We start from the raw sequence: 23,106 nt of genomic DNA, 5'->3' as shown, positions 1-23,106 counted from the left end.
AAAAAACATCGAGAAGCAGCCGATTGAATTGAGCTGAACCGATTAAGTTACTTATTATAACAATGTTCTGTTTGTTCCGTTGCGCTAGCCGGCAATTTACATTAACGATATTTACAGTAAAATTAGGACTGGGACCGACCTAGAGGCCATGTTAGTTTTTCGTGATCGAGTGTTGTGTTATCGTTAGAAATAGAGAAGTAATGGAACTTTTTGCGTTTTTACTCAAGTGACGGTGTGCCTTGACAATTTCGGTACATCTGGTGACCCTGCAATCGATTAGAGAAGGTGTACCTTGACAAGCTTTAACAAATTCGGTACAGAGCCTCCTGAAGAAAAAACATAATATTTGCAAGTAAGTGAGCAGGAGCAATGCAAACCGACGAAACACGGTAAAACAGAAACAGAAAATGACTCACAGAATGAAAATATCAAAATGAAACAGGCAGTGAGAAATTGACATCTTTCCTGCTTGCCTTTTTTTGTATGTGTGTGTGCAAAGTATAGAGAATCATGGGTAGGGCTTACAAAGTGATGTTCCTTCAGGCACAATTGACAATAAAAAATTCACTGACAGGATAAAGAACTGAATTTCATTGCATTCTCATTTAGCTTACAGCTTTACTTCTGCTTCTTTTACAGGATTATCAACTATTTCAATGCTTGAGAGTCCTATCCGAAAAATTTTGCTTGGTTCACTGGGGGTTTGCCAGGGAAATCTCCATCTTGCTTGAAATACAAATTGATCATTTTTTTGTCTTCTTCGTTATCCCAGTCAAGTTTACGGAATGAATATGATCCAGCATCAATATTCCAATCCTCATTTAACTGCAACAGAGGGATAAGAAACATACAACAAGATTAGTTTAAGTACATTTTTTGGTTGTCTTCATCATTTCAGAACAGAAAAGTGAAAAAAAAAACAATACAGGTGTTAGTGCTTGAGTAAGAAAAATACACTTTAGGAAGAAAATTTAAAAAAACCATGATAGTATAGCACTCTTGAAAGGCTACAATGCAAGAAACAGTAAACAACTATTTGTCCGAAACAGGTATTATCTCATAATATCTGGAAATGTTAAGTAGAGCATAGGTACTGCTTCAAACCTTTTGTGAGATTGCAATAAATTCTTATTCGGAAAACACATATTTCAAGCTTGCAACTAAACTCTGAAGCCTCCAACTAGACTTTTAAACACTAAGAGTCCTAAAATCTGAAAACATGAGAAGACCAAAAGAACAAACAGTCTTACGCTGAATGCAAGTTCCTGGCCCCTGAAAATCCAAAGACCGCCAATCATGATATTACCATCTTTACCGAATACACACATACTTCCAAAGGCATTTTTATGGAGCTTGTCAAGACGCTGCAACATTCCTGACACAAGGTTGCAAGCCATGAAAATTTTTTTCAGTTCGTCGTTGTAATTATACTCAGCAATCCATGCACTGTAACCTAAATTACAAAATATTTTCAGCACAAGAAACTCGCAGCACAAAATGAAAAAAGGATGTGGAACGATTATTTGCCAACTCATTTCTTTTTTTCACATGGGAATGGAATCGTTCTGTTCCACTTTTTGTGTTCGAAATTCTTACTATATGAACAATGCAAGAACTTAGCCAAATTTATAATTGTTCCATTTTTCAAACCAGTTTATCTGTTTACACTGAACGAGAACTGAACAGAAAGATTGCCCACAGTTCCACTTTTTGCATTACTTTAGAGATTGTTCCAATTTTTTGTATTAAAAGGCCTAGTCAAATCATTATCAATATGAAATGTTTTTAAGATTACTAACTGGAAATGTCTGAATGAAATTTAACTGTCTTTGCTATTTGAAATAAAGACGGTGGTCACATTTTACATGGTTCTAATTCAAAACTTTGAAATAAAGCTGTGCTCCCTGGCTAAAGTTCTAGGTGGGTAGGAAAATTTTTCAAAAATTGACGAGCTGTTGGCAACATTCATTGTGAGCACAAAAGTAACTGATGATGATGCACAAGGTATACATTACGGCTAGAGGTGGCGTTGAAAAAACGAAGTAAATGCAAACTGGAGTGTCTAGTGATAAAAAGATTTCAAAATGCCCAGCAGCATAATTACCTTGTTTGTCAATATTCTGCCAAAACCAAGGGATAGCTTCCTTTTCAGTGTCAGTATTTCTATACTTCTTCTTCCATTCATCAAAAACCATGGTAGGTGGGGGAAGGTCAGCAAATGGATCTTTTTTCTTCTCTTCTTTTGGTTTCTCTGGTGCCTTCTCTGCTGGCTCAGCTTTAGCTTTTGGTTCTGCCTTTTTGGGTTCTTGTTTGGGTTCTTTCGCCTTTTCCTTCCCTTTTTTACCTTGCTTTGGATTTAACTCTTCAAATTTCTTGGCTAAAAATGATTTTGATAGTAAAACCAAATCAATGGAGCAATCACATCCTATCATCCCATTATGCTATTAAAAATAAAGAAAAGTGGTAATCCAAAACATTACATCTGGTCATTTTATTATGTTATTAGTCCTGGCAATAATGCATTCGATCACATGTCTCTACACATGCCTAAGAGTCCCTGAAATTTTTTTATCACACATGCAGCATCAGGTTTTGACTGCCTTTCTTGTGCCTCCTTTCTTCTTTTAATTTCTTATTTATTTTCTACAAACTAATATTTTGATTTTGATTTCCTTTGCATGCGTTATTTTGAGAGCATTTCAGGAGGGCAAAATCACTCTTTAAAAAACTTGTATCATTTTTGCCAAAATATTTTGTTTTCCAAATATTCATCCAGAATTCTGTAAACTTTTTTGATTCACAAAAACCTAATATGCTTTTTCAAATAGTAGTACACCCCTCAAGCATATTCACAAGATTATATATAATAAATTTAAACTGTCGAAAGGTCTTCATAAAAATTTTGAAGATTGCACACTATCATAGATTGCACACCATCACATGCCCCAACTTTTAAAGGTCATGCTATCATCGCATGCTAGCAAAATTCATAAAACCAGGACTGGACACTCAAGATATAATTATCTGAGGTTAGAGATCTGTGCCAACCATAGACTTGCTTGGTCTTTCATAAGATTAGCTGTCTAGCTCTGCCCTTAACTTAAAGCATATGCACCAAACTCAATCATATACTTCTAACTTAAAGCATAAGCATCAAATGCAAGGTCCACAGGCCACATCCAGCCTGCTGTGTTATTATGTCTGGCCAGCAAAATCACTTCATTTTATATTTTAGTGTTTATATATATATAAAGTGTGTTCAATTTATAAATGTTTATCCTGTTCAGCCTGAGACTTCAAGTGTGTTTTGGCCCCCTGTGCAATTGAGTTTGACACCCCTGACTTAAAAGGTATTAAGAAACATTCAGAAAAAAATATTCACATTGAAGAAAAAAGCATTCCTTAAAAGATTGTTAAGCTGCTGGGTTATTCACAAACAGTATTACATTTTTGTGAATCTAAGGCAACTGACCACAGTATTTTATGTCATTCAAGGGTGAAATGTCTTAGCTTATCATCAAAAAAGCTTAACTTACCATCAAAAGTAGCAGCTTTAACACACAAAGTTACATCTCCAATCACTTTCTTGAACTGTGGCTGATTGATGCAAGTTAGAAACCATCTGTTCACATTTCCATACTGGGATCGGGTTGCTGGGTCAAGAACTTGCTTATACAGCAAAAGAAGGTTGCAGCAAACACTAATATCTGCAAGGGTGACACGTTCACCAACCAAAAATGTCCTTGTCAGAAGAGCATTGTTCAGAAGTTCAAGGCATTTCTTGATATGTGCTACAGCCTTTTCATGCTCCTGTTTGTTGAATTGTCTCAGACCAAGTGTTGGAAATGTCCAAGCACAAGCAGATGGCAAGATTTCATTATCGGCAAAGTTAATATACTGCTGAACAAGACAGGCATCTAGTGTGTTTGTTCCAAGAAGTGTCTCATTCGAAACTAGAGAAAATGGTACAGTCGTCATCATAGGACAATAGTTATTTCTCAAAGATACTGCATGATTGGCTACATCAAACATAAATTGTGTTATGACAGTTTTGAGGATTATTCAACTGGCAATTTTGGGTCAGTATCTATTTCATGGTAACTTATTAAAGACAAATTACTTTTACATTCATTATCAATTTAGAGTTAGATTTCTGCTGTATTTGAAATCATTTTCGTATAAAATGTTTTCATTTGAAATAATAGTTATATACAAGTTATTTGAGGAAAACAGTGGTGTATTCTTTTGCCTCATTTCAGCTTCTTTGTTCTAGGAAGAACAAAGGGGTGAAAAGGAAGTAATGAAGGAGGAAGTGTAAAAAAATTTACTATTACATAAAAATTATTATAATTAAAACCATTTATGATAATTTCACAATTAACTCACCATATTGAGCAATAGCATTACTTTCATAAATGCAGTTACCATCTTTGTCTTCAAATGCTGGGACCTTGGGAGACAAAATGGAAAATATAGAATGGTTCCTCAATAAAGAACATAAGAAAATAAAAATATGAGAAGCAAAAATATGAGTTCATGGTCATTAGCTTTCGTTGAATAAAAAATCTTTCACATTGAAGCATGTGGAAGTCTTTGGATGCATAATTTTGATTTGATTAAATACATAATATTTTTTCTAGGTTAGAAGGGGGCAACATAAGATATTTTTTTGTGGCAGAATTCTTTGCTTCAGCTTTCTAATTCCTCTAGAAATTCTGCAAAGGTAAAGTTTATGGAATTTCAACTATATGGTCATGAGTATCAAAAACAAGATGAAAATAATTGAAAATTGATTCCATCAATCAGTGGGTTGTTTCTTTAAATTTGCTCAAATTTGCCACAGTCCAATTGTTACCCAAAAAAATTGAAAAGCCCCACCCTTGAATAAGCCCTAGCCTTTACATTTGTCATTGAAAGACGTGATTTTTGTCAAGGATAAATCATGTTTTCAATGAAAATAGGAATTGAAAAATAAAGCATTTGAAAGGAAAAAAGCTACAAAAACAAACTATTGTCAGGTAATTTGGGAGAAAACTCTTAGGAGCCCTTCAAGGCTTGCATTAGCTCTCCTTCAAATCAGCCCCAATCCAAAAAATATTTGTATCAATCTGACTAAAGCTAAAAGATTTTCATAATAAATTAAAAAAAAGATGCTTTTCCATGATAAAAGAGATCAAGGAAAACCAATATTCAAAATACCAACATAATAAGCAGACAAAATATTAGCCTTGGAGCATTTTGAAGAAAGAAGTATCCCAAGTATACATAGTAATTTCTTAAAAAAAGAGTCACTACTGTCAATCCTCAAATTTGTGCCCTGAGACCTTAACTCACAAGGAAAATTCCGCTACACTAATCCCATACAGTTCTCAGAATGCATAAATTTTGATTTAGTGATAAGTTAACTTGTAGGTACGAGCATGAAAGATGAATTTTGACCTGTTATTAGTTTCAGAGGTGGAAAATGATACCCTAAGAACTGTAAAAGGGATTTTACTACTAATTACTGAGCAGAAGTCACAGAAACAATGCAGTCACAAGGGTTACTCCCTAAAATTTCCATAATTTTCAGATAATTAAAAGGGACTATAAAATGGAAATTTTTTAAAGGACTAGAAATTACTCCAAAGCTCAAGCAGAACAAAACATTCCAAACAAAGATTAGATTTGATACAAAAAAAGATCAAATGAGATGTTTTTTTAGGGTCATTTAGCAGTCCTCTAGGTTTGTTTATTAGATATATTCCCAATCTCCTGTTTTCTCAATGCCTTATTGCCAGTGCTAAAGGATACATTTTGAAATTAATATATTCTGATCTTTGGCCAAGAGGGGTGACCTTAAAACAAAACTGTTAGACTGAAGGAGCGGAACACCAAAGCGATGTCCATAATTAAGTAGTCCATGCGCACTTTGACAGTAGTTGTCAATATGAACAAGAAAGATTTGTGTAAGCAAAACCAAGCAAGCTAAGAAAAGCTGTCAATGAGAGCACAGCCTAACGCTTTTTGTAACTTCTTTACAATTTTCAAGTTCATTTCGTTTGCATTTATATAAAAAAATTATATTCACCATGTTACCAATTATAGCCTAAAATGGGATACCTTTTGTTCAATAAAGCCCCCATGGAGTTGACTAATAGCCAAAAGTTGTCATATAAGGGTGGGGTCATTCAAAATGAGCTTACTAACAACTTTTTCTTCAAAGATAAGAGCTTATTCAGGTGGGGAGCCAGGGCTTATACGAGGAGGCAATTCGAGAAATTACAGCAAATTAGCAAATTACATTTAAATTCTAGCTACTCAAAACATCAGGCCCGTCAGAACCAGGGGGCTGGAGCCCCCCAATAATTGTCAAACTGTAGTATGTTTCCTTTGTAACAGGGTACTGAATGAGAAGGAATACAATGGAGCCCCCCAATAATTGTCAAACTGTAGTATGTTTCCTTTGTAACTGAATGAGAAGGAATACAACACAGCTGTTACGCCTATTGTTCTCGGGGAAATGAGGACAGCGAATATTTTGCCTTTTAACAGACAGCAACACACAAATTTCGAAAATTGAGTGATTTTAAATATTCAGTAATAAATTGTACACTTGCTCCATAAAGTTGAGAATAATTTTAAAAGATAAATCTACTTTTGCTTCCTTTATAACATGAATTCGTTGTTTGCATGATTGTTTCTGGTTTCTGGGAAAAAAATCGAAAGGACGACCATTTTTGTGATTTTCCGATGCGATAGCGATTTTAGGCCAAAGTGTTCCTCATACTTTTCTCTGGCGCTTCCAAACGATAGATGATAAATACTTCATTTTTGTTGCATGAATTGGCCAGTGAACGAGGCTAAAAAACTATGGGGGTGCACAGGTCGGCATACGGTGCGAACCAGTCAAAAATCAGCTTCTCTTGCGTTTGCGTGAAATTTGAATCTCAACGGCTTTTCTGTCCTTTGTGCACCCCAAAAATTTCATTCTCCTACGAATAAAGCATCAATTTGGTACGTTTTTCTAGCAAAATTAGCCTGTCTGTGGAAGCGCGAGCGATTTTCGACGACCCGGTCGGCCTAAAATTTCATGTTTTTGTAGCGATTCTCCAAAACTGCGAGGCTCCTTCGCAGCGTACTTCTCTTCGGCTTCTCCGTTAGGTGCGATGAAAATATAAACTTAAAGGTAGCATAGCGGTCAAATCTTTGATTGGCTGAGAGCTCTGTTCGCTACCATATTCTAAGCCAATCAGCACACAGGATTTTCACAACAAAATCGCTTCGCAGCTAGAATTAGGCCCATTTTCGCCATTTCAGCATGTTTTTACCACATTGTCTACAAAAAACATTGCACACCTCTACAAAGCAAATTTCCACTTTATTTTTTGTCCAGTTCATCATCATGCGTTGCTATTTAACCTATATTGGCGCCACTGTTCGATCGCAAAGAATAATATAAAAAAACACCTCGCAAATGAACGATGAATTTCGTGTCGAGATTCAGGTAAATTACGTTTTTACCTCTCCCCACCCAAAACGCTTTACAATTTCACATTTAGACAAAATCAATTTTATACTTACCTTAAATCTAGGAATGGTTCATAATCCCGTCAAAGATGCACTCACTGTTCAGCCTTAGATTCGTGGTGATCACCAATGTAATTATTACAACGGCACGAAGGCTTTCATATTCACCCTCGAAATCAATAGATGTATCTTTGTCCTCTGGAATCAAAATTGATTTCATAAAAGTGAAAAATTTTCAGCAATAGCCCAAAGTAATTTCAATCTAAGGCTGAACAGTGAGTGCATCTTTGAAGGGATTATGAACCATTCCTAGATTTAAGGTAAGTATAAAATTGATTTTGTCTAAATGTGAAATTTTAAAGCGTTTTGGGTGGGGAGAGGTAAAAACGTAATTTACCTGAATCTCGACACGAAATTCATCGTTCATTTGCGAGGTGTTTTTTTATATTATTCTTTGCGATCGAACAGTGGCGCCAATATAGGTTAAATAGCAACGCATGACGATGAACTGGACAAAAAATAAAGTGAAAATTTGCTTTGTAGAGGCGTGCAATGTTTTTTGTAGACAATGTGGTAAAAACACGCTGAAATGGCAAAAATGGGCCTAATTCTAGCTTCGAAGCGATTTTGTTGTGAAAATCCTGAGTGCTGATTGGCTTAGAATATGGTAGCGAACAGAGCTCTCAGCCAATCAAAGATTTGACCGCTATGCTCTTAAAGGTAAAACAATTGAATAAAACTCTTTAATGCTATATTCATACATTTCCTACCTTTTCAGAGTGTTTGATACAAAAATATTTCCAATTATCCTTGTTTGGTTGGCTTTGGCAGTGGTATTGATAGACAAATTCTGTTAAAGAATTTCGCGGGAAGCCGATTTAGGGAAACAAAAATTTCTTGCTGAAAACCGACAAACTCAATTACGATTCTATTCCAAGGTTCTAGTACAGAATTTAATGCTGAGTCCAAAACAAAAAACAGCTCTTTTATAGCTTTTTTAGATTTTGAGATATTATCGATTTTCTCCGATGCGGTCAGAGAACGGGCCTATGCTGTCCTGACTTCCGCGGCGTAACAGCTGTGACAATGGCAGCCCCTTCCCCCCTCCCCCCCCCCCCCCATATGAATTTTGTTCCGACGGCACTGGAACTTATTTTCCTTGAATCAAAGAAATTAATTTAGAGCACTTGCTCAGCACTACAAAATTGATCAATAATCATTTAAGAAAAATGAAAAAATTAAATGTAGAATCGTCAATCGAGGAAAGTCCACTGGAACTGAAAGCTTTCGAAGGCTTAATTTAAAATCCATATTACCTTCGACTGATAAGTGCAGGACAAACATAAACATAAATTAGTGGAGTTTTCAACTTACCTTTCCAAGTGGAAACTTTTTCAAAAATTCTGGAGACTTATTGGTCTTGCCAAATTCAAAATTGGGGAAAACATTCACTTTAGCCCCGCTGTATTCAGCTGCTATCAGAGTCTTGAAAGCTCTGAAGCTATCCTTGTAAGTGTACAGTGTCTGAAATTGAAAGAATTTAATGAATTGGACGTAAAATTTGAGAAAAGCTGGCTAAAAAAGATTGCAAAGATTCCACGAGATCTTCTGAATCGATATGCAACGTACCCCAGAGGCCATTTTGATTTGAAAAGGAATATTTCTTGTCACTCCCCTGTGGTCAGCGGCGATTCCGCAGCGGTTATATCCAGAATAACTGCGCAGGAAAAGGGCGCTTTGATGTGTGACGTAAAAAACAAAATAAGAGATCTAGAGAGTATGGGCCAAGAAACGTTTGGGATGAAAGACTCGAGGCGAGAGCGAAAATAAAGTGCGACTATGCGGAGAGAGCCGTTCAGACAGGTGATTGTGGGGGGGGGGGGGGGGTCAGAAATTCAGGGGGTATGAGCAAGATAACTTGAAGTCACTGCAGCAGCGTTATTTAGTGGAGCCGGCTAGGGAAATCATCCTTCAGATGGCTGCCAAGTTATGACGAACATTCAAGAAAGAAGAAGCATTCTTGGTAAGAATGGAAGATATTTTTATACTTACAGAAGCTGGCCATTTAGCCAAGGACTGAATCAATGGCTACAAGAATCCTAGGCAAAATCAATGGCAGGCTAAGATTTCTTTACAGAAAGCAACATTTTCTTGACTTCTCCCTTCCATTTGACTATGCAAGCAGTGCTTGGTTTCCATACTTAAACAAAAGATTGACCAAAAGAATTCAGACAGCTCAATTGTATCAGGTTTTGTTTGAATCCAAATAACAGAGCACATATAGGAATCAAGGAATTCACAAATATCAATTGGCTCCCCACGAAAGAGATATGAACAGTGTATGACTGCAAGGTTTTCATTTTTTTTGATAATTCAGCCCCACCCTACATGTCAGAGATGTTCTTACCATTTGGCCATAACAGAATCACTCGAAGATTTAAAAACAAACTGAATCGACCTTTCCGAAAGAAAAACATAGGGCAAAATTGCCTCTCATATCTTGGTCCCAAAATTTGGAACAATCTACCGTCAAAACTAAAATCTGCAAAGAACGTCAATAGTTTCAAACACAAGATCAAAGATAAATTCTATGATGATCTACAAAGTCAGGAGGATAGCCCCTGCATATTATATTGAAAACCCAAATTCAGCCAACGAAAAGGTTCTAGCTAACATTTTTCCAGAATTACTTTTTTCCTAGTTTCGGATACAAATCAATTTTACATGTACACATTTTTTTTATAACACCTCTGGAAGGACCATTATGAAAACAAGATCGTATTGACCTTTTTAATGCTATCCCTGCCATTTTTAACCTGGGGTGTTTTAGTCTATGCTTTTAACTTCTATCTGTAAATTTTATATATCTGTAATTAGATCTTTTTCTTTTTCTTAAGTTTAAATTGTAATTTATTTGATGGCAAAATTATACATACATACATACATCGTTGGATGACATAAAAAGGCGCAGCGTGGCTGCGAAGGAGAAGAGATCCTATGCCACACCTGCGCGTTGTGCTCGTGTTTTCTGCGCACACTGAAGGGAGCGACATTCAGACTTTCGAGGATCTACCCTTCTCTCGCGTTTACTCAAAAGTTTCACAGCTTCTCTCGGGTAATGGAAGATCAAACGCACCATGGCCTGCACGAGCATTTGGAGGCGATACAGATGCAAGCGGATGGGCATCCACTGCAAGATAACGAGCACGAGAGTATTGAAATTGCCGCAAACCATCATGCTAGTGTATCGGAGGAAGACATCAAGCCTAAAATTCGCGGCCATTCGCGTTTGTTTACTGTCTTGAGGTGCAGTAAATGTAACAAGAGATTTCGAAACCCCAGTTTGCTACAGCAACATGTCAAGTTGCATCGTGGGTCGACGGTTTACCGTTGTAGGCAATGTCGGGAGAACTTTCGAGAGTTGAACAAATTCCTAGAACATAGATTGGTTCATCCACCATCGAGAAAGCGTCGAAGGACACTGGAAAGTAATGGATTTCAGCTTGGTAAGTTCGGCTGTTTCTCGCTTTTTATAGTGTTTGTAGTTATGTATTGCAAGCAAACCCTGTGGCCTAAGCAAAAAAGGAACTGTTTCATTGCCTGTAAAGCGATCAATTGTTTTCGATTGGATTTCACATCCAGCCATCGTATAACATGCATATTACTTATTAGGCAGGCCATCGTGTCATGTGTTGATGTGACCACCAACGTATTTTAGGCCATGTGGTAAGAACCCCATATGCGCGGTCCCTGCTTGGAAAACATGGGCGGTCCACCGATTTGAGTGGTTTTCTGTCTTTACATTTTTAGAAGAGGTTTATTTCAATAATTCCAACAAAGGTATCAACATGCAGTTTTATCAAATTTCTATTGAGCCATTGTGGCTTTATTCAGAGAAACATTTAATCACCAAGAACAATAATTTTTTTATGTATTTTCTGTATTTATTTTTTATGTAAGACTTTTGCCAAAGTATTTTGAGATCTTAGAAGAGGTGGAAGAGGGTTCCTACAACCAAATGGAGTATCAATCTATGTGAGTTTACATGCCAATGTGATTTTTGCTTCAAAGCTCAAAGACAACACCAAGATTTGGAAAAAGATAAAAACAACATGTTCCTTTCAACCTTTCAAAAAACTCTTTCACTAAGAAAACAACCACCTCTGGCTTGCAAAGCAACAACTAAAACATTAAAACATGTTTTGTCATCTGGTAGCATTTACTAGAATAACTTAAAATTGACAAATTGACTGAATAACTTACTACAAAAGTGACAAATTGAGGCTAGACACCAGTGGCAAGGATTGATTTTTTATGGATAAGTGAATTTTTACCAAAAGATGCTGTTATGAAATTTTACTATTATGAAATTTTTATACCATATTGATGTATGACATGACATGGTTATAAACAAAACACTTAAAGTAGTGAAAATAAAATAGTTTCAAAATAAAGAGCAAGTATATGGTTATGTTAGGCTAGTTGCAAAAGGGTTTGCCAAGCCAAATTTTGAGAATTTGATATCAAAACAATGACAGTTAGGGAAACCACCTTAGGGTCATTCCATGTCAAATCAACACACCCATAAAACCTAAATCTCTCAGATTTTGATAAAATTTGGCCAGTAGATTTAATGTGCAAAGATATCCACTTCTGCAAATTTTTATGTTCCTGCCCCTTTTACATGCAAAATTATGGGCTTCTAAAGTTTTGGGGTAATGCGGTCGATAGGCAGCCCCCCAGAATAGAAAAAAGTTGTAAATCCTTTAATTTGTTACCTACAGAGGCAAGCAAGGACTCATGTTAAAGGAAATTTGATTTCCTGGCAGAAAATAGAGTCTTCCACATCAGCAAATGCCTCAATGTTAATCGAAAGCAATAAATAAAGATTTATCTTTCTACCCCCTCCCCCCAAAAATATATCAATTTCCCAAAGCAAAAATTGGTTTTTTGTTAACCATTTGATATCCCAAGTCTGTGTGCAAAATATCTTTTTGGGGCCTCTTGTTGTTTTAAGTAAGAGGCCTTTTAATAAACTTACCCTTAATGAAATGTATATTTTCAATTTCTTGTATCAAGCCTTATATATAATAATAGTGCATGTTTTTGTCATTTCTTGCATAAAGCTGTCTTATCCAAAGTAGAAGGAGGGTGGCTGCCAGTTTGCATTATATGTTCTCTTTTTTTGTTTTTGAATCCATCAGGTGATCAGGTACACCTCTGCAAAAATTGCAACAGATGTAACATGTATACATATTATCAGGATTCAACTAGCTAAAAAATAATGATAATTCAAGCAACAGGTGTCAAGGAAATGTTAATCTACCAATCTTAAAAGTGCAAAAGGTTTCTGTTCACTAAAAATGATGAAACTGTTATCTGCATCATATACTTCCTTGATATATAATTTCAGACAAGTACTCTTCTAGTATGTAGTGCTGCAAAGTAGCCTTAAAGTATCATTCAGTTGATCAATAAGATAACTAGGGAGAGGGAATGCCGTTTCTTATAAACCATACAGAGTTTGGAAAAAACTTTCTTGGAGTTTTCTTTTCAAATTTATATCTGTCACTATAAATTTAGTTTGTTCTGGTTACCTCATTTCACAATTCACTTTTTGACCTCTGACCTATGAAGCCTGAGCAATCCATACTCATTTAGAAATTACATCATACCACATCACCTGGTTGCACGTTTTTAATGTATAGATTGAGGATAGAAATAGCTTTCATTGGTGTTTGTTTTTCAAAGTTGAATCCAGTTGGCTGACTTAACAATGGCTTGATCACGCAACTATAAAAATCATTGCCTGATTTGTCATTAATTTTCTTCACAACTGTTTTGATGCTTTTGTCTTGCTAATGTTCATTTACCTCAAATTTTATAGTTTCTGGTTGATGATTAGAAATCACAATCACCTTGATTTGGATGTTTCAAGATATATACTTTTGAATTTATAGTGCATAAAACAACAGAAAATCATCCTGGAGTGGCCGACTCGGTGTCTGCAGAAGCAGCACAGGGCATGGGTTTACCATCAACCTCATCAATCATGAATGCATTGTGCTCTGCGTTGAGCTCTCAAGCTGATGGTCAAAACCAGCCAACATCCACTGTTTCTGCAAAACCTGGAGGGTCAGAGGGTATACAAATTGAACTGCCTACTCAGGTAAAAGCAATTTATTTCAATCACCAGTCACCAAATTTTAGTGAACTTATGAACTTTATGATGATGGTTAATAACAAAATGGATGCAATCATTAAGCATTTTAATGTCCCTACAAATGCTCAGTCAACTGGTATTGAAATACAAACCCTGAAGCCGCAACCAGAAGAACAACAGCAACAGCATCAACCTGAGACCACAACAACACCAACGCCAACACCAACACCAACATCAAGTCAGCAAACACCTCCAGTTGTGCATACACCAACAACAAAGGAGCAGCAGCAACAGGAGTATTATGCCTCAACATTGATCTCATCAACACCCTCAAAACCTTGGTTAAATGTGTTGTCCTCTCCCTTCACATTGAACATTCCTCATATTGCTGAGCAAGCAGTAATTCAACCTGGAGTATTACAAACCTCTTTATCAGGTGCTGCTACAATGTCATATGTCATATCTGATTCTATCATCGAGAAGGTTTTTCTTGAGAGTCGATCACGTGGAAATTTTGCCAAAAATCTAACATTTCAAGTATTCAGTACTGAAGAGAGGAGGGGTCGTAACTGTACTGGACGTGTTTTTGGTCGTGCATTGCCCAAAGGTCCCCTTGATTCCGGAAAACTTAATGCTGTAAAAGAAGCCACTTTCAGGAAATATCCATGCCACCCATCTCTTATTGACATAACATGGAAAAAAGAATGCATAACAGCCATTGATTCAGGATTAAGAAACGAAACAAGAACCAGGGTGAAATCACTTGAAAACCAAGTCAATGTTCACTTTAACGGAGAGCCTAAGGTAGATTAGTCATTGACTGTAATATTCAAAGGTTTTAAGTGTTTATGAATGTTGCATGTTTTATTATTAGCTGTTTGATGACAGCATGTAGAGCGTACTTGATAAGCAAACATATCATGTCCATTGTTATCAGCAAAGATAGCTTGAACTTGAATTTGCATGTAACATTCTCATTTGAATATTTCCTGATTGCAGCAACAATGTAACTGTTGTCATAAGTTCATTCTTTGTAATGTTCTTCTTAGTTCAAATTATTTTACAAAACATACTTAAATCTTTCTTTCACACAGAATTATTTTTTGTGCAAAATCTTATGAAAATCTGATTTGACAGCAGGCCTTTTCGTTTGACGCGAGGGATCACTCGTGATCGCGTCAGCACTCGCACAAGCCCAACCACGTGGGCATTTGATCGCTCGCTGCGCAAAACGGTAAATTGTGAGGAATAAATGTCTCATCAATTAACACAATTCTAGTCATCTTTTATCAAACAAAGCAAGTGATATAGACAATACAAAGCCCGTATATCAAAGCACAGAAAAAATGCATTTGAAAATCAATCCCACGCGAATGCTTAGGAATACTATACTTACTTATACTATAGTATTTGAACTACAATGTCACTTATGACTTTCTCTGGGCAGTAAAAGCATTTTTAAAAAGGTATGGAACAACATTTTGCGATCATCTAGCAATAACGTCTTTTTTGACCTTCGTGATGTACATTAAGTTTGTAAAGGAAAACGCATTTATGAAGGGGATTTAGTCTTGGAGTGCATTACAGATCATTGTAACAGTTCTTTTTCATTTGATGTTACCTTAAACAAAAGGGTACCTTATAACAGGAACAATTTTTCACTATCAGAGGGATAGCTCGCACAAGAGAAATCACACAAGTGATGGGCAACTCGCATGGGCTTTTTCTTACGAAAAGGCCTGTGACAGCTACACTTCCGTGATGAAAGTATTTTGATGACAAATAAGAACTTACAGCTCTAAATTTGTAATCCACATTGTTTTGAACATTCTTACAGTGAGGGAAAACCTGTTTGTAAGCTTGTCATTGGTTTGCAGAAATCACAAGAAATGTTGATTTAAGCAAGTCGCAACACACTAATTGTCCAATAACTTACAAAACATAAACAAATTGGATAAAATTTAAACAGGGGCTGGCTGACCAAGAAAAACGGTTTATCTGGGAAAGAATTACAAGCAAGAAGTTAAAGAAGCAAACAAAACTTTGGTTGAGCTAAAATCAAATTTTAATCAGGCTTTACCAATAGCAACAGATTAAATTTCTGTTCAGGGAAAGTAAAGTTCAGGGAAAGACACAATTATCGTAATTTTGACAAAAAAAGTTAGCTCCTCAGCAGCGGGGTACAAATAAAACTTGATTTCTCAAGATGCTAAGTATACAGCTTCCAGTGCACTAATTTCAACCACCTTCAAAAATTTGTTTCCAATATGTCTTATTGGCACTTTTATGGTTTTGTTGCCATGTTTAGCTTCTTTGCAAGCTCTTTCAAGCAATTTACCCTTTCTGTGTTGTCCTTTCATTTTGTATGACAAAATATACAAAATAAAATGTTTAAAGCTCAAGAATGAATTGTATGCTGATATTAGCTTGCCATGCTTGTGACGCAATTGTGTTGTAGCAAGATTTATCTTGGTTGTAGCCTCAAACATACAACGTTATGGTGATTATTTTGTGTGCGTCTAAATGCTAACAAGTACTGCTGATATGGGATTTGCAATTAAGAAATCCATTATGTGATTCACTCTCCAAGCTCCACTGCATCTAACTGAATTTTCATTTTCTCCCAGTAGTTTTTAATTGTTTTTTGAATCTTTATCTAAAAATTCATCACCAAAACTGAGTGGTTAAAGTATGATGGTTTCAAACGAAATCCTGTCACCACTTTTTGACATTGATAGGTGATAGGATTTAGCCAAGCAATTGTATGCCACCAGGATTCAAGCATTCATAAATATTTTGATGCAAATTGTTTACTGTTTTTTTATCATCACCTAGAATTCTAGATGTTTTCCTTGTAGACTTTTTAATTTTCTTGATCTATATCAAATCTCTGAACATTTTAATGTTTTGCTGTTTAGCATGCAAAGGCTGATTTATGCTCAGGATGAGGGTGATTATATTAAAATTTCCTTGTTTTTGACCGTTTTCAAATAATTGCACACTATTAGTGATAAGGTTTTTCGCAATTTCTTTAGTTGCCTGTAAAGAAGTGTGCTTATTTTAATGTGTGCACTTATTTGAGAAAGTATGGTACATGGACCCTACCCCACTGACAGCCTGTCTGATTTTATGCTTTTGCAGTGTTTCCGTTAACACAGGCATGTGATGGGATAGATGTGTGAATCAGAAAAGTAGGCATAAAAACCACTGATGTAAGGAACTGATTAGAACCTTATGCTTATTAATTGAATTAAAACATCATTTCATAGCACTAGCATAAATTTTTCAATACATAAATAGGCGGGAGATCATTTCCATTACTTTTTTTACCACAGCAATTCATTTTCAGTTCAAAGCCAGAAAACGCTTATTGTTGAGACCATTGCAATCCTCTAGTGTTTCAGACTCTTTATAAACTCTTCCAATACCATAACATAATTTTCCTGGTCATACTTCATATGAGCCACATGTGGTGTGTTCTCCCACAATTTAGCTGATACTGGAACACCACAACTTTTACGGTATGCAATAAAGTCTGTGATGTCTTCATGTGGAGCAAGCTGATCATTCTTTGAGTACAGAAACAGCTGAGGTGACACAATTGGGGAATTTTTTAGACCATCCATGAATGATCTAACAACAGGATTTAGCCAAACTAGTGGGATTGATATAAATCTAATTCCATACCAAACAAAAGCTTTTAGAACTGGGCTCTTTATGTCTTGTGTGAATGCCTTTTGCGAAAGACTGATGCTCTCTTTACTTGGCACAACAGGGCAGCTATCAAACACACTCCCAATCACATTGATTTTACTTTGATAATTACTGTTCTTCTTGCAAAGTTCGTTACAAATAAAATAATACAAGCCACATCCTCCATTGCTAAACAAATAAAACACAACAGGTATTTTTTCAGCACCAAATTCTCTCAGCATTATCCTCAATACTTCTTCACTGATCTTCTTTCCCCTGGATTCTGGAAACACAAGTATATCTGCTAGATGTGGGGTGACTGTCATTGTACTGAATCCTTTTTGCTCAAATATTTCTTTATACTTGCTTAGATGACCTTGCTTTGAATTACCCCATCCAAGAATTACACAGAGTGGTTTTTGTCCTGACTTTTTGGTGCAATCTTGATGCTGATGAACTTTTATTTTTTTTCTCACAGCCCGTAAAGATATGCCAAAATGTCTAGATTGTTCATTGTATCTGAAGTATTCCTTGCAAGGATAAGCGTGCCTTCTTGCAAAAAGCTGTTTTAATCCATTAAATGCCATTGGACCAATTAAGATATCTAGCATGAAGATAACATTATACCAGCATTATACTTTTCCAGAAGGGACATTCACTACACATTCTAAATCTAGCTTCAAAACCTTTCTATGTTCATAAAGAGGCATTGTATTTCCAATAAAATTAGCATTAGATAAATCAGGATAACATAGAAATCAGGGTATCGAGGTACAATCTGGGCCATAAATCCTTTTTGTTTGGAAGTCGCACACCCCAAATGTTCCAGTGGTTCCTGCCAGATTCTGGAAGCTCATTCCTAAAGTAGCTACAAATTATTTTGTGTGGACCACTGGCAGATTCAGACAGATTCCAAAGCAAAGGTGGCTGAGAGTAGAAAAATATTGGCATAAGCCTGCTTTGAGACATAAGCGACCCCCACACAAGGGGTGGAGTTTAAATTTTGATTTACAGGGGAAGGACAAAAAGAAAAAGACCATTTCAATGCGAGGGTTTGGATAACTTTCTGCAATAAAATATCTTACAAAATTATTTGAAGAGACAGGCTCCGTCCCCCAGTATCTGATGAAATTTTAAATTTTGTCACTGGTGTAACATATTCAACTAGATCTGGGTGAATGATGGCTCATACAAAATATACATGGATGATGGCTGTGGCATAATACAGTAGACACACCAAATGCTGTTCAGAAGTTTATGACAGTAAGCAGAGTGTGACCGTTATGGAGCAATATTGTTTAGTTTTGCAAATTTGTGTCTAAATTTTATAGGACTGTAACTACTAGAGTGACTTTAATTGGATTGACTTTAAGTAGAGTTGACTGTATAGGAGCAAAATCGTCTTTTAATACAGGTGTTTTCTGCTTGGTAATCTAGTCCCAAGGTTTAACACAATAAGACTTTTACCCATGTGTAAAAGCTTCTGCTACTTTACACTGAGTGATACAACATTGAGACACACAGCACAAATTTAAAACATATCATCTGATTAGAGAAAGAATATGAAAATATTGTCTGTTTCTTTCTGCATAGTTTTGATGCCAAACTATCTACCAGTTGAATCAAAATTAATCACATTTTATGTAGCTGCATTGTAAAATCAGCTGGCTTGAAATGATTTCATGACATTGCTTTTTACATCCAGTGTGTAAACTTTGTCAATCAAATTATCCATCAGAAGGCATGACTAGCAAAATTATAGCTAAACATTTTAAAAAATCCAAGAAGTTCAGGCCTGTCAAGTTTCAGTTTTGAAAAAGAATGAGTTTATTTGAAATGATGGGGAAAATTTTGGGGCTGCTATGTGACCTCTAACCTGCGTGCAGACGCCCAAAAAACAGGAGAAGAATGGGAATCCCTTCTAAAACACTTTCCGCAGGTTGTAGTAACCATTTGTCAATTACTAGATGCTTCCAAATTATTTTATATGTTATTAAAGGGAGATCATTGTCCTCTGTACATTTCACCAAAAATTACTGTCTTTCATAGTTGCAATAGAGCTCGCCTGTGATTCATGCAGGCAAGAGACGATGACAATGAACTAGATCTCCGATAAATATGGCACCACTTAACCTGTGGAGATTTGCTTTTATGTATTCATTTCATCTTCTGTAGCGAGGCCTTGTGTAGAGGATTTTTGCTAGGATTCGAAAAAAAGCTTATCAAAATTGAATAAATCAAAACTTTATTGTAGAATGCATTTTCTAGTTGAGCACGAGAACAGGCTGTAGTGCATGTGTTTCATGAAAATGTGTGAGACTTGGAAGGTCTGCAAGTCAATTTCCAGCAATGATTTGTCCTTAGGTGAGGCTCTGTCCACTATCTCTTTGGCTGATGGTATTAGAAAGGTATTAAAAATAAAAAAACTAAAACCTTCCTGCAGTGGCATGCTCCAACAGGACATGAATGGGGAATAAAAGCGTCCTTTCCCTCCACAAGCTTACAGGTCCAGCCTGACCCAAATGGTACCACCTGGCAGGGTTCCCTAGCTCAGGGCTACAAGCGATGGCCAACGGCTAACTTGGCAGGAGACCGACAAGGAGGGCGGAGGAGCTTAGACTTGAGGGGTCAACGGCTTCGGGCAGAAGAACTCCTGGAAAGAGGAATGGTGTCCCTTTAAAAACACTGTAGAGGTGGTTCTGGGGGCCCATCTCTACTATTAGTCTAACAAACCAAAACTCAGATTTTGGGATAGTTGGAGGGTTGTGGTAGCCAACCTTCTGATAGAAGATGGTGATGATGATGATGATGAAAACCTTTCTGCTGTTACCCCATTCTTCTATCAAAGCTCCACAAAGAAAACTTACATCAAGCAGGCCATAAAAAACTAAGAACTTTTGGGACTAATATTCTCTAATAATCATTAGTCTTCAGAGGCTATAGACCAGGCAGAGAATAAGGGAATAGTTGTATGAAAGCGAAATTTATGGGATCAAGCGGTTTTGGTCAATTCGAGGGTGCTGATTTCGAAAATTGATGTTATATGGGATTTTTTTTGGGGGGGGGGGTCATCAGCCTCTTTATCGTGTTTGAACTCTTGTTTTTGTGTATAAAGATAATCAATGAGAAGACAGATTAAATGGAAATAAACTGCAATTTTAAAGCTGATTAAGCATATTTCTTGCGCATAAATGCTTAAAATTGAAGCTTAAAATAGAATTTCGGTCTGTTAAGGGAGGCCAAAAGCCTTGAAGCTGAAATTACACAAGGAAATTGCGTAATCTGAAAATTTTTATCCCTGGAAAGACATCAAAAAATTTTTTTGAATTTTCGTCCATAGGAACTTTGCAGCAGTATTTATTACTAACTGATATATGCTTAATCATGCACGAGAAATATGCTTAATCAACTTTAAAATTGTAATTTATTTCTGCTTAAGCTGTTTTCTCATTGATTATCTTCATATATGCAAATAGGGAATTCAAACAGGAAAAAGAGGCTGGTGGCCTCCCAAAATCCCCGCATAACATCAATTTTTGAAATCAGTACCCTCAATTTGACCACAAGCATTTGGTCCCATAAATTTTGCTCTCAGAGTTAAAGAATCACACTTTTCTATGAGCATTAGGAAAGATGTAATTTTATGAATAAGAAAAAAACTTGGCTCTTTGAATAGCTGGTCACATGGAAAAATTTTTGTGAAAAAGTGGCTCTGTACAGGAAAGAGAAATCTATTGCAATTTTGGAGTGTCAAAGATTCCTTTCTGAAAATAAAAATGCCCACCCAAGCTATCCCTGTTCCAAGGGTTCTGGAACCCTTTCAAATTGTCCTGAGACAGGAAACCTCAATCCTATTGACAATGGGACCTTTTACTACAGCCTTTGGTGCTCTTTAAGTATGATATTAAGACAAAAAGTAACTCTATTATAGCCATGGTTCTCTTTTGTAACATATATTTCTCTAAAGAGAGGAACCCTGTGTTGTATTTTTAAAGAAAGGAACACTATCTAGTCTAGTTCAATCAATTGTTATTCATTGTTTTAAGCAGCAAACAAAGGTACCCTCTTGGAACCCATTTTACAAAGACATTGGAACTGCTTACTTTACAGGTGTCCTGTTTTCACAATATCAAAATAACCACACTATGACAACAGCTTGCTTTCACCATTAAACATGAAATAATCAATTTAGAAAATCACGAAAAAAGTATTGAGGCTATGGATTTTTTATAACCAAGATAACTTTTCCAAAAAGTCTTGTAAACTGTTCTTTTGTTAATAAAAACAGGAATTTTGAAAACATTTTCATTTGGAGATGCAAAGTTTTTATAACTCTGAAACAACAAACTAGGACGAGTAACAACTTTTTAATTCAGAAATTTTAGAAAATGCGATAAGATGATTTGATTTGTCCTAGTTTTACTTTGAATGCCTAGGCTCATTACTTTATAAGATAAGATGCTAAAACTATTGCTATCCTTTAATGACAAACTTTTTTAACATGTGTACATTATGCCTTGTTTACCAGTTTGCAGAGTATGGCCTTTTTGACAAGATCTCTGTTACACTAACAGCCCTGCACCACAAGTGTGGATGCCAAAACTTTGCCCAAGAATGCTGTGCCAAACTATCAACTTTTCTATGTTTGAATTCTATAAAGCTTGATTTTAGGCGCATCCTCAAAGATTCAATGTCTGCATCTTGGGTGGACCACCGCAACACTTCTGCATACTGGCCAGGGCCTCCGACGAAGGGGGGCAGGGGACCTTGCCCCCCTCCCCACTTTTTTGCAAAACCATAGAGTTTTTTTCAAAATCTTTTGTTATGAGTGTTAAATTTTTCAACCTTTGTCGGAGCCCATGCTGGCTTGTTCATTGTGCAATCCTTTGGAACAATATATAGCATGAAACTCTGGTTTATAGTGACTCTTGTCAAAAGAGACAATAGTTGTTGCCAACTTTGGGCAAAACAAAAGTCAGGGCATTGCCAGTAAATTTGGGACCATACCCATAAAGAAAGCTTTGTCAAATTCTTGTTTCTCAAATATCTGCCACTACACAAGGGGGTAGTGCTAGGGGGGCTGAGCATCCCTTGCTAATGTCGAAAATTGGAAAATTGCTACTCTTGATTATTGATATTGTTTTTCACAAAATTTTGTGCAAGAACCCCACTTGTTATTGTGACAGCACTACACACTGCACTACACTGTCTACAGTCACTCTCTTGTTGTCAATTGCGTAGTGAGAGGCAAGAGGAAGCAGACCTCCCCCAATGGCATCAAATCTCTTTGGGCGTTTCAAAGAGTGTGAACCCCCATTTATCCCTCGCTGAACTCTCCGTTGCCCTTTTGATTCTACCCTGGCTACGTTACTGTTCTCAATTTTTCCAAAAGGACTTTTCTCAATTTTCCTTAAAGAGTTGTTCTTAATAAAATTGTTACAGAACAAAAAAAAATCAAACCTTCTTGCTCCTTCAAGCTTCAGGAGACGGAAACTTAGCATCTAGCATCAACACACAGGTGATTCAAGCACAAAATTACTGTTCAGTGAACTGAACTAGGCCTGCCTAGATCTAGATACACATTAGGCCTAGGCTCCTGCATAGCGTCAAAGGTCGGAGTGGTCAGGGCCACCATACGGATGCAGGGTGAAAGGTTAATACGCCCACCTCGTTATTACGGCTACATTTGTTTGGTCCGGAAAAATGGCCATACATGCGATCCCCAACTGCCGGATTCTTTA

General features: G+C 36.5%; 3 protein-coding genes across 3 annotated transcripts; 1 reads left to right on the top strand and 2 right to left on the bottom strand.

The window, feature by feature from the left end:
• Positions 1 to 576: 576 nt before the first annotated feature.
• Positions 577 to 9,229, bottom strand: LOC148959201 (elongation factor 1-gamma-like). The gene is made up of 7 exons (XM_089110435.1): positions 9,139 to 9,229; positions 8,884 to 9,033; positions 4,387 to 4,450; positions 3,537 to 3,953; positions 2,105 to 2,377; positions 1,251 to 1,453; positions 577 to 825 (listed from the first exon to the last, which is right to left on the bottom strand). The coding sequence occupies exons 1-7, from the start codon at positions 9,148 to 9,150 to the stop codon at positions 670 to 672; spliced, it is 1,275 nt and encodes a 424-aa protein (XP_088966561.1). The 5' UTR covers positions 9,151 to 9,229; the 3' UTR covers positions 577 to 669.
• Positions 9,230 to 10,537: 1,308 nt separating this feature from the next.
• LOC148959200 (uncharacterized) lies at positions 10,538 to 14,761 on the top strand. The gene is made up of 2 exons (XM_089110436.1): positions 10,538 to 11,015; positions 13,470 to 14,761. The coding sequence occupies exons 1-2, from the start codon at positions 10,628 to 10,630 to the stop codon at positions 14,483 to 14,485; spliced, it is 1,404 nt and encodes a 467-aa protein (XP_088966562.1). The 5' UTR covers positions 10,538 to 10,627; the 3' UTR covers positions 14,486 to 14,761.
• On the bottom strand, positions 14,269 to 22,983 carry LOC135685855 (transmembrane protein 53-B). The gene is made up of 2 exons (XM_065201951.2): positions 22,826 to 22,983; positions 14,269 to 17,969 (listed from the first exon to the last, which is right to left on the bottom strand). Exon 2 carries the CDS (start codon positions 17,950 to 17,952, stop codon positions 17,065 to 17,067), a length of 888 nt encoding a protein of 295 aa, XP_065058023.2. The 5' UTR covers positions 17,953 to 17,969; positions 22,826 to 22,983; the 3' UTR covers positions 14,269 to 17,064.
• Between the last annotated feature and the right edge of the window lie 123 nt (positions 22,984 to 23,106).

Source organism: Rhopilema esculentum, chromosome 10, assembly GCF_057945365.1.
Source record: "Rhopilema esculentum isolate cy_ngs chromosome 10, ASM5794536v1, whole genome shotgun sequence".
Lineage (NCBI taxonomy): Eukaryota > Metazoa > Cnidaria > Scyphozoa > Rhizostomeae > Rhizostomatidae > Rhopilema > Rhopilema esculentum.
Note: the sequence above shows the minus strand (reverse complement) of the source record. Positions and strands in the feature narration are given on the sequence as shown.